The 11,160-nt window shown below is 37.5% G+C and overlaps 3 protein-coding genes across 11 annotated transcripts; 2 read left to right on the forward strand and 1 right to left on the reverse strand.

The window, feature by feature from the left end:
• Positions 1-388: 388 nt before the first annotated feature.
• Positions 389-1,660, reverse strand: LOC131009319 (uncharacterized). The gene is made up of 3 exons (XM_057936621.1): positions 1,334-1,660; positions 514-1,146; positions 389-394 (listed from the first exon to the last, which is right to left on the reverse strand). The coding sequence occupies exons 1-3, from the start codon at positions 1,658-1,660 to the stop codon at positions 389-391; spliced, it is 966 nt and encodes a 321-aa protein (XP_057792604.1).
• Positions 1,661-3,156: 1,496 nt separating this feature from the next.
• LOC130989634 (uncharacterized) lies at positions 3,157-4,822 on the forward strand. 2 transcript variants are annotated; one of them, XM_057913666.1, is made up of 2 exons: positions 3,157-3,514; positions 4,539-4,822. In XM_057913666.1, exon 1 carries the CDS (start codon positions 3,249-3,251, stop codon positions 3,507-3,509), a length of 261 nt encoding a protein of 86 aa, XP_057769649.1. In that variant the 5' UTR covers positions 3,157-3,248; the 3' UTR covers positions 3,510-3,514; positions 4,539-4,822. The 2 variants fall into 2 exon arrangements, with proteins under 2 accessions (XP_057769649.1, XP_057769657.1); XM_057913674.1 differs by lacking the exon at positions 4,539-4,822 and adding an exon at positions 3,662-3,994.
• A 1,792-nt stretch (positions 4,823-6,614) lies between these two features.
• On the forward strand, positions 6,615-10,993 carry LOC130989647 (uncharacterized membrane protein At1g16860-like). Of its 8 annotated transcripts, none has more exons than XM_057913730.1 (8): positions 6,615-6,724; positions 6,905-7,568; positions 7,648-7,688; positions 8,423-8,522; positions 8,819-9,788; positions 10,009-10,164; positions 10,285-10,496; positions 10,575-10,993. In XM_057913730.1, exons 5-8 carry the CDS (start codon positions 8,889-8,891, stop codon positions 10,765-10,767), a joined length of 1,461 nt encoding a protein of 486 aa, XP_057769713.1. In that variant the 5' UTR covers positions 6,615-6,724; positions 6,905-7,568; positions 7,648-7,688; positions 8,423-8,522; positions 8,819-8,888; the 3' UTR covers positions 10,768-10,993. The 8 variants fall into 8 exon arrangements, with proteins under 8 accessions (XP_057769713.1, XP_057769696.1, XP_057769670.1 ...); XM_057913713.1 differs by having other exon boundaries at positions 6,905-7,128; XM_057913687.1 differs by lacking the exon at positions 8,423-8,522.
• Positions 10,994-11,160: the final 167 nt, after the last annotated feature.

Consider the following 11,160-nt stretch of genomic DNA (forward strand, 5'->3'; position numbering starts at 1 on the left):
GAGTCGACCCGAAATTAACCCAAAATCCTATAGGGTTGACCCAAAAATAATGTCTTCCGCTTCATTATATGAAAATTTTCTCGTTTTGATTTTCAACTTCATTACTTTACGTATGAAAATTGGTATAATAAGATAATTTTTTCAAAAGTTTATGAAATGTTTTTGATTCAATATTATAAACTTATACTCATCATTTCACTTCTCAGTATTTTTAATTCAATACTTAACATAAAATATTTAAATATAAAAATTAAAAAATGATACATATTTAATAAAAATGTTACATCTTTATATCTCTAAGACTTGCATAATAGTTATAATGTAAGTCTGATGACTTTACTCACAACATATCTAAAAAACTCGGTAAGCGAATTAGAGGAAAATGAGTTTAAACCTGCGTATCAAACACATAGAAAATATTGAGAGAACTTTATTTATTTATTTTTTTTTTGTTGAGGAAAAACGGAGATATATTATTCAAACACATGAACATGGGACAAGGAGATGACCCACCACAAAGGACGGGGGTTCTTTCCAGACATGATGTGTAGTGATATCTCGCGCGGCCTTCGCTAAACAATGAGCGATGGCATTTTGTTCTCTCCTTACATGACGCATACTAAAGTTCGACAACACCCTCAACTCAAGACGGCAAGCAGCAGCAATGGCACCAATCTCAAGCAAGTTCCTGTCTCCAGAGGTGATGAGATTACACGCCTGTAAGCTATCATTTTCAACCCAACCTGTAACAAGCCCAAGCTCCTTAATCCAAGATAACGCCTCCTTAATGCCGAGAAGCTCTCCCTCCACAACACTCCTACGGCCATTAAGCTTTATAGTTTTGCCGATCACAAAGTGCCCCTCATGGTTTCGTATAGCGACACCAATACCCATGGACTGATCCTCCTCAAAGAATGCGGCGTCAACATTGCAGATAAACGACCCCTCCGGAATAGAATGCCACCCCACGCAAGAAGCCCCGACCCGCTGCCTCTGCGTCGTTGGCTTCCGCATGGCTTTCCAATCATTCCGCGCCACATCAGCACGTAAAATAGAGCGAGTAGGGACCGGGAACTCATTCTGCCACACCATCGCATTCCTATCTCTCCAGATTTGCCAAAGAAGCATGCACACCTTAGCTTTCCGCTAATTGTCAGAATCTCTCAAAAGCAAAAAGAGGGCCTGCTCGAAAGACTCGCAACTGTCTGTAACTCCAGAAACGTAACTCTGTAGTCCTCCCTGCCTCCAACAATCCTCCGCGAATGGGCAGTAGAAGAACGAATGCCAGAGGTTCTCAAAGCCTCTTTTACAGATAGGACATCCCCCCCCCAACAGCGACACCCCGGGAGAGAAGGCGTTGCTTGGACGGTAAATTATCTCTAGCAGCCCTCCATAAGAAATTCTTGACTTTAGGAGGCACATCAACTTTCCAGAGACATTCCCATTGACCCTCAACTTTGTAGGTGGTATCCAAAGTGAGCGAACTTGCTAATTTATAGGCGGACTTGACAGGGTAGCTATCATTATTAGAATAATGCCAAATCATCTTATCTGATCCAAAATTCGGAAGAAGAGGGATACTCATAATATTCTTAAGATCAGCCTCATCAACAATGCTCTTGAGCAAATCCACATTCCACCCACTCATCGATTGATTCATTACCTCACAAACATGAAAACTTTACAATGACGACGATTCTCCTATTTATATTGGTAGGCTACAAAGGGGTATAGATGTAAAATCTCCTTTTCACGTACTCCGTGTGTACCTTCTAACTTTCCCGTCGTAATGTGCCTTTTATCCCCACTGTAACTAATTCTGCAGCTTTTGTCGGGCTTGAGACACTCACTACTAAAAAAAACGCTCATACATAACGATAAATTTCCGTTATCTATGTACCAAAAAAAGCGTTGTATATAGTGGTGTTATGTATGAGGGCGCTCATACATAACGGTAATATACCGTTATATATACTATGTATACATAACGGTAAATGAGGTATACATAACATATTGATTACCGTTTTGTATTAATGTAATACATAAGCTTCTTTCTTATTCGTGCCAATAAGTATGATTCAGGGGTTGATGGAGATCCACACTAAACCTCCTCTTGACTCAACTTTACCTTCGTTCCCCATGACCCGACTCGATTTTTGCTTCCCACTACTCAACTCTGGCCTTGGTTCCCACGGTTCGACTCTAGCCTTGGTTCCCATGGTTCAACTCTGACTTTTGTCTCGCTCGGCTCAATTCCACCTTTTGTCTACTTTGGCTCAACTAGAGCGTTCTTTGCCCTGGTTCGTCTCTAATACCTTTTCCCGAGCTGAACTCTGGTGTCTTTTCACGAGCTCAATTTTGGGCGTGGGCTTCATGAGCCTAACTCTGGCGTCTTCTAATAGTTACCTCTGCAATATCTTCCTTACTTTATTAGTATTTGATAATATTTCGGAACCAAATATCTTTTATTTATATTCGAATAGAAAGATTAAATTAAAATGTCAGAGTTGATTAGCTGATACAGATATTTCTATGTTGAAATGTTACTTATTTATGTGTGTATTTATTATAAATATAATATTATCAAAAAAATATACTCCCTCCGTCCACCAAAAATATGCCACTTTACTTTCGGCACGGGTTTTAATAAAATGTGAGTGAAGTTGGTAGTGGAGTAAGGGTCCCACTTTAAATTTGAGTGGAATGGTGTGGACCCTACTACTAAAAATGAATGTGGCATATTTTTTGTGGACGGACGAAAAAAGAAATTGTGGCATATTTTTGGTGGACGGAGGGAGTATTAATTTTTTTAAAAAAATAAAATTTTGAGCTCGATTAGCTCGATGGACTAGCCCGAAACTCAAACATTTATGATTAAGGTTGAAAATCTATAACTTGAAAAAAATTCTCAACCCGATTAGTCCGCACTTGGATAGAGCTAGCCCGAAATTCGATAAATTGGTCCAATCGACATCCCTAACTACTAGAGCGAAGACAGTACAATAATATTTTTTTGTTGTTGTTGTGATAAATCAAACTTAAACTTACTTTTATTCAAAATTTGTGAAGTATTATTTTAGAGCTCAATTTCTAATTTTGGGCCATCTCGTTATTGGGCCAAATTGCCCAATTCGCATAGAATATATACACAAAACTATTTCTAATTTCTCTTCCCCAATTTTCAGATCCATCCCCATCTCTCTCTCTCTCTCTCCCTCTCAATCGCGCAGCGCAAAGAGGCGACGAAGATGGCGTTGAGGGCATTCTACAACGAGATCAAGGGCTTGAAGGTGAAAGATGTGCCGGCGCACCTCAAACCCTATTTCAGCGTGAAATACGTGAAGAACGCCGCTAATCGTTGGGTGTCCAATTATTACGACAAATACATCGAGACCAATTCCATTGACCCATTGTATCACGTCTGCTTCGGTGGAATGGCATTGTCCTACCTCGTCGCCCTCCCCGAGGAGCGCCGCCACCTCGAGCACAAAAACGCCGGCCACCACTGATCTAGGTATTCGCCTCAACCCTAGCTCCTTGTGTAATCGATTCGCTTTTATCGTATTCGTTTCGATTGTATTGCAGTTTGTTATTCGTTTATGGATTATTTTGTGAGGTAATTTGTTGTGCTTGCGATATCCTTTAATTTCTTATTTATCAGCCTGGTTGGTTCGAACTTCGAAGTGGGAGCTGTGTAGAGTAACAAATATTGTACTATATGATATCATCAATTGACCGTTAGGGCTGCATTGCTATGTTACTGAGTTACTGAATGATCACGCGGCATTGGTCATATGTGTTTACAGGTAGAATTGAAATATCAGATTAGATGATAAAAGCAATGTGATTGTATATGTGCTCTACTTCATAGATGGAATTGAAATTATTAGATTAGATTATAAAAGCAATTATAGATATGTTACTAAAATTTTGAGCTGATTTATACATTTTGGTGAGGAAGTATGAAAAAAATTTATACTCCATTAAACTTTCATTGCGTTCATTCCCTTTAGTGCTTTGTTTGTTTGTACCTTTGTTGGAGTAAGAACAGCACAACGAAGTCTCTTGATGGTCATGTGATTGTATGTTTGTTCTACTTAGGCTGAATTGAAATACTAGCTTAGGTGATGAAAGCAATGATGGATAAGAAATCCAGAAAATTGGAGCTGATTTATACATTTTGCAATAACACATTTTCATGGTTTGATATCAGAGTAGAAATGGGATCATGCCATTCATGATACTCCAACTTTCATTTCATTGCCTGTGAATTGGATTTCACAAGCATCCTACATAGCAATTGAATATTTATACACGCTAATATAGCTAGTAATCAAGTAACAGTTTATTCAAGTCAGGTAGCTAGTGATTAACTAATTTTTCAGTCAATTAGTTGATCTAAGTTGTGTTGCTATTTTGACATGGGTCTCTCTCTCTCTCTCTCTGATTGTCTTAACTCCTTTTTTCTCTCCTCTCTTTGTGATTTCACATTAGTTCTTAACTCACTCCTATTTTCTATCTTCTCCTTGTGATTGCAGATTGAACCAAATATGCGGGCTGCTTTATTTCCCGTGTGAACTTTCTAGCTCGTATTTTTCTAGTTATATACTTGAACCTTTGTGGCAACTTGAGCACAACGAATTGGTGCAAATAAGTCATGTTATTGAGTTTGAGATTTTGAGCTCAGTCTTTTCTATTGTTTGTTTCTTATTGAACTTGCATTGAACTGTCCATAGCAACGGTTCAAAGAGATGTCATGTCTTGAAATATATGTGCTTCGCTTCGAAAAAGAAGTAATATTGTTTTTTGATTGTTGAACAAATAGATCGCTCGACGGTGAACTCGATTAGGTTTCATGTATTAACTATTCTATTACTAGACCAACGGTGAACTCGAATATGTTTCATGTATTAACTATTCTATTACTGGACCAAAAACACGCCCATGTAAATGCAATGTTTTAGGATGTCTGAGTGGCATGTTCATACTGTTTGTAGACCATATCCATCATTTTTCCCTACTTGAAATAAAAGGGAAACACCTATAATTATATTGTGATGACATAATTACAAAATTGATAGTTAGAATTGTTAAATTGTATGTCCGTAAATATAATAAATAGTATTGAATCCATTCATTTCATTTTATACTTCAATTCAATATATGGGAGGAGAATGCAAATGCAATTGACTATTTTTTTTATCCTTTTGTTGAATACAATCAGTATTGTGGGTGAGCTCTAAATTATTCGACGTAAAATTAGTTGCGAAGGGGGAAAAGGTGAAAAATAAGTCTCGAAGGCTTAAATGCAAAGGAATTAAATTAAAGTAAAATAATATACAAAGGTAGGTGGTATGAGTGGTTACTTCAAAACCTTTAAAGCGAAGAAATAAAACAGAATCATTGCCATAAATTTGTCTTCTATTTAGCATTTTGTTAAACTCACCAGTCACCACCAAATCATCTCAAGATCAAGCAAAAGTTCAGTCTATATCTCGATTATATGATTTTTAGAGTGACAAATTAGCACATTGTTGCATGTGTGATATTATCTAACACACAATTTATTCTATAACACCATGTGTTCTTATAGCTGTCTGTACTAAGTGAACATAATTTTACAAGTATAAAGTCGGTGAAATTTATTACGAATTATCAATTGTATAAAAATAATGAATAATTTATAGTTTGTTTGTGTTAGTAATTGAACATGAAAAAATAGTACTATACTCTAAAGTATTCTAAAGATTTCATAATTATGTAAAATACATATTTTTCCATTTCCTTGATTAATGCAAACCTAAAAAACAACCAAATCACGTATTCCGTGGCTAAGTGTGTGATTTTTTAATTCATCCAGTCCTAACTTGCAAATAAATGAAAGATATGAAATGGACAAAGAATATAAAACAATTTTGCTATTTCAAATATTTCATTGAATTCGCTCACTTGCCATTGTAATGACTTTCAATATATGTGACTGTGAATGTAGTCGTGCATTTTAGCTCATTTATATAGAGTCTCATTTTAGCTGATTTCTTTGGCCATTTGAAAAATGTTAATATCATATCATTATTGAGTTTTTCATTTTAATTTTTCCTTGCAAATCTTGTGTAGTACGCCACATGTTATTGAAGTTAATTGAATTGTTAATAAGTGTTGTATACGATATATTTTCTTTTAAATCGAGAAAAGATCCATAATCACTATAGTTTTGGACGCATTTTCCTTTCTAAGTGATGACTTGCAAAACCTATCTAAGAGGCAAACCTCCAATATGTGTTTAACTTATTAATCTTGTTTTGACTAATTATAAATTATATATTATTTTGTGTAAAGTAATTCGATCATAAACATTTTTTTTTATCTCTCTAGTTGTATTGAGCTAAGTTATCTCGAGCTTTCGCCATGCTGTTATTTGAATATATGAAAATAAAAGATCACATTTTTTACATCTAGAAAAAAATTCTATTGAAAACTTGAATAACTATTCATATAATTTTAGTGGAAAAGCAGTTACTAGTAGTAGATATAAGGAAAATATGTCTTTCTACGATACATTCGAATAATGGTGTAATCGGATATTATTCCACCAAATAGACAATTAAGGATAAGTTTAGGGACTTTGTCGTAAATCTTTACTGAATAAATATATAAAAAACAAAAAATCACAGTGAAGGACTGAAGAGAGACAAGACCAGAGTTTGCTGAGAGACAGTGGAAGGTGTGTTTTCTCTCTCGCCTTCTCTTCTCTCTCTCTCTCTCTCTAAAAATTAATTGCCACTACTATAATTTATGGTTGCTGTCACTATAACCAATGCCATCATATGAGAGCGTAGAAACCTTTTTATTCTCTCGCTGTTTCGTGTTATTTCTCTTTGTAATCTGTGTTGGGATGTTACAGGGCAACCCACCACTCGTTGCGGCTCTCCCAAGTCTCAAGACTCAGTTTTTAAGCAGTTTAGAGAGAGAAAGTTGCGTAATTTTCATGGTTTGGTGATGGGATCGCACCACAATCCCAAGTAACAACGACCCTCTTTCCAAAATTCCATCTTTCTGTGTGTGTGTTTGTCTGTCAAAAACCACTACGTGTTCTGTTCCCCAATCTCCTTCTGCTGTAGTCTTCAGGTACTGAAATTCAAAAGAAAGATTTTTTTTTGTTAATGTTTTGTTTTTTCATTGTGTGTTTGTCAAAGGGATTGATTGTGACAGGGTTTGCATATTTTATAACTGTTTTGTAGGTATTTCATTTGAATAATTTGGGAAGGAGAATTTTTTATGAGGGGTTTTTTTTTTACCAGAAAGAGTATTTCATACACCGATTTCAAACTCAAACTAAATCAAAATCTTGACACCGTTTACTTAAATGGTTATCGTTTTCTTTTAATAATCGTTTTTTGGGTGGAAAAAAATGGCCATCTCTTGTTTATTTGCTCGAATAGTAGTGCACGTACTGTTGTGCGTTGAGTTGATTTAAACAGCATAAAAAATGGGTTGCTTGTCCCGGAAAATCAGTCAATTCTTTATTGCAGCAAAAAGAGGAAAAAAAACGAAATCTTGGTTTTTCTGTGAGTTGGATTCATTATTCTTACATTTCTTTCTTGATTAGTAAAAGAAAATGTGTATAACCAGTTTCGTTTTTTGCAGAGAAGTAACTAGGTTTTCTGCAAGGATTTGGGGTTTGTAAGGTATATGAATATTTCATGTATTTTTATTAGAATTAAAAAATTAAAAATCTCTGCTTTTTTTGCTCCTTGTTTTCCGCCAATTTGGGTTGAGGTTTTGTCCTTTATGGAACATTCATCACAACTGAATATGGAGGCATATGAAAATTAGGTTGTTTTTCTGTACATGTAAAAATATCACATGTGCAGCTGACGAAAATCTGTTGGCCATATTTATTGGTTCACTGCCATTTTTTGGACGATTCTTGCTTTTATTTATGAAAAATCATGGCCAAATTGTTTTAAGATATGGCTAAGTTCTTTAGTAAGCTTCCTATGGATTCTTGTATTTAGATCTGCTTCTCAAATTATGCTAAAAGGATTCATAAATGCTCCTTCATAGCACAGTATAAGAGTTTTTGTCGATCTCCCTCTTGAAAACACGTGCAAATTGAGAGTTTTAAATCTAAAATAGCTTGTTGGGTTTTTTTGATGATGCAATTCGTCCAATATGTTAGCTACATCGAGCATTTTTTTTTCATACATGTTTGGCCATTTGAATTTTGTTTCCTTGCATTTTTTGGCCGTCCAGAATGTTTCATATTCCATGGCATCCATGCTAAAGGAAACAGCATTCTGATCAACGTCAAATTGTTGGGAGTGTAGTGTATAACTAGACTTGGTTTCCTAGTGTTTCAAAAAATGTAAAACTAGAAATGGTTTCATGTATTTGTGAAAATCATGTTTCTTGCATGCAGCTTTTCTTCACGTTCAATTTCCTTACACGTGTTTATGACTTGTGGCGTCTGCAAAAAGTTGAAAGGGAGAAGGAAGTTTTTTGCGGCTAACCTACACGTGGTTTGCTTTCATTGATGGCATTTCGTTAAAGCTTGTTATACATCGTTTATTTTTGTTTGTTGCAGTCATTTTTCGTTAAACCTAGAATATGTGATTCTTTGTCTACTCTTGCTATTGAAGTGAGAGTAAATAGCTCTTTTGGCATTGTAATGAGAACAATCAATCTGCCACGCATTCTTTATTTACACGTTGGTTTGTCGTTACTTCAATGATTGTTACAAATGTTATGTGAATGATTTATTTCTATATCTTACTGTGCCTCTCTCTAATGGAGTTCATTCATTTATTCCGTTCAGAGGTCTGAATCATCTATTGCTGCATAGCATCTACTCCGTCTGCTGCAACCTTATTCCCTAAGGAAACCCGATGGGGTCTAGATTCCCGTCTCATCAGCTTAGCAATGGCCTCTACGTATCAGGTCGTCCAGAGCAGCCAAAAGAAAAAATGCCAACCATGAGCTCTGTGGCCATGCCATACACTGGTGGGGATATCAAGAAGTCGGGTGAACTTGGCAAGATGTTTGACATTCCGGTAGACAGCTCCAAATCTAGAAAATCCGGACCTATAACCAATTCTTCTATGAGGTCCGGATCGTTTGCAGCATCTTCTTCACATTCCGGACCAATAAACCCTAACGCTGCAGCCAGGTCCAGCTATTCTACCTCAGGCCCCGTGTCATCGTTTGGAGTGGCAGGTTCTTCATCAGTCAAGAAATCAAATTCTGGGCCTCTGAATAAACACGGGGAACCTATCAAAAAGTCGTCTGGCCCTCAATCCGGGGGAGTCACACCAGTAAACCGCCAACACTCTGGTCCTCTACCCCCCAATCTTCCTAAGACAGGTCTCATTACATCTGGACCCATCACCTCTGGCCCACTAAACTCATCTGGCGCCCCGAGGAAGGTCTCTGGACCTCTCGACTCCACTGGATCACTCAAAGCACATGGCTCCTCGGTGGGCAACAACCAGGCTGTTACAACCCTCGGCCAAGATGACGTATACTCCTTCAAGAGGAACATCCCTCGACCCATCTTGTGGGCAGTTATTCTGCTTTTCGTGATGGGAGTCATTGCTGGGGGTTTCATTCTTGGAGCAGTCCACAATGCTGATCTCCTCATTGTAGTTATTGTGTTGTTCTGCATTGTTGTTGCCCTTTTCGTGTGGAATTCCTGTTGGGGGAGAAAAGCTGTCATCGGATACATTGGGAGCTATCCAGATTCTGAACTTAGAACTGCTAAAAACGGGCAATACGTGAAGGTCTCTGGGGTATGTGACTTTATTAATTTGGCATGTTTTTGCTCATATACACATGTTTTCATTCATTAGCATATGTTTATTGTCGCATTCTACTGATAAACGACACGTTTGAAACCTCACGCCACAAGGCAAATGCAGTCAATTTGCTAGTTTTGTTTGTTACTCTTTTGGTTTCAATATCATTCATTGCTTACTTTATGTCATAACAACGGTTGATTTCATTGCAAAGGTGGTCACCTGTGGGAACGTTCCCTTGAAATCATCTTTCCAGAAGGTTCCGAGATGCGTGTACACCTCCACAACTTTATACGAGTACAGGGGATGGGATTCCAAGGCAGCAAATCCTACTCAACGTCGTTTCACATGGGGCCTCAGATCTTCAGAGGTACGTTGCTGACTCTTAGGCGCTGGATAGATAGGCCTGTGTTTTGGTAAACTGTACAGAGTCACACTAATCGTGTGTCCTATGCCTTTATTAGCTAAACTATTCATAGCTGCAATGCAGAAGCATGCTGTCGACTTCTACATCTCCGACTTCCAGTCTGGGCTGAGGGCATTGGTGAAAGCCGGGTATGGGGCGCGAGTCACCCCTTACGTGGATGAAACTATAGCTATAGAAATCGACCCTCTCAAGAAAGAGTCATCTCCAGAGCTAATCCAGTGGTTGGGAGAGAGGAACCTCTCAGTTAGTGATCGCCTAACACGTTTGAAAGAAGGGTACACAAAATCTCCATCACTCTCAAACACTTGAATGTGATGAAAATCGTGAAATGGTGGTTGTTGATTTTGAATTAGGTATATCAAGGAAGGAAGCACGGTGAGTGTGATGGGGGTGGTGCAGAGGAACGAGAACGTGCTAATGATTGTCCCTCCGGGGGAGCCCTTCACCACGGGATGCCAGTGGAGTAAGTGTGTCTTCCCTACAAGCTTCGATGGGCTTGTCTTGAGGTGTGAGGACTCATCGAAGGTGGATGTGATACCGGTGTGATCGACCCGATGGCGTGTGTTTTGGAGAGGCTGTTCTTATTCCTATATACAGGTTTGTTGTGTTGCAATACAGTCACAGAGAGTGGTTGGCAGTTTATAGCATAGCAGCAAAACACTTTGCAATATCTTTTTTCTTCTTCTTTTTGTATAGTTTTTGAGGGAGTTGTGTGTATCAATGGTGACTGTGACAGTGGAGAAATATAAATATGATTGTGCTTATGCCTTTATTTTTACTGTTTCAACATTTTATTCCTGTTTTGCAAAGAAGTTTTTTAGAGTTGGATTTTGGAAGGTACTTGTAAAATAGTGATTGTAATTTATGTTTATGAATTATTGGTTTCATAATTTAATGATATAAAGGAGTAAGAGTAAAGATTTGGCTATTAATACCTAC

This window comes from Salvia miltiorrhiza, chromosome 1 (assembly GCF_028751815.1).
Source record: "Salvia miltiorrhiza cultivar Shanhuang (shh) chromosome 1, IMPLAD_Smil_shh, whole genome shotgun sequence".
NCBI classification, from domain to species: domain Eukaryota; kingdom Viridiplantae; phylum Streptophyta; class Magnoliopsida; order Lamiales; family Lamiaceae; genus Salvia; species Salvia miltiorrhiza.

Coding starts and splice junctions, on each gene's coding strand:
- LOC131009319 (XM_057936621.1), bottom strand. CDS start 1,660: ATGAATCAATCGATGAGTGGGTGGAATGTGGATTTGCTCAAGAGCATT. Junction 1,147..1,333: donor TTCTCTCCCGGGGTGTCGCT/GTTGGGGGGGGG, acceptor TCTGACAATTAG/CGGAAAGCTAAGGTGTGCAT.
- LOC130989634 (XM_057913666.1), top strand. CDS start 3,249: ATGGCGTTGAGGGCATTCTACAACGAGATCAAGGGCTTGAAGGTGAAA.
- LOC130989647 (XM_057913730.1), top strand. CDS start 8,889: ATGGGGTCTAGATTCCCGTCTCATCAGCTTAGCAATGGCCTCTACGTA. Junction 9,789..10,008: donor AATACGTGAAGGTCTCTGGG/GTATGTGACTTT, acceptor TTCATTGCAAAG/GTGGTCACCTGTGGGAACGT. Junction 10,497..10,574: donor CTAACACGTTTGAAAGAAGG/GTACACAAAATC, acceptor ATTTTGAATTAG/GTATATCAAGGAAGGAAGCA.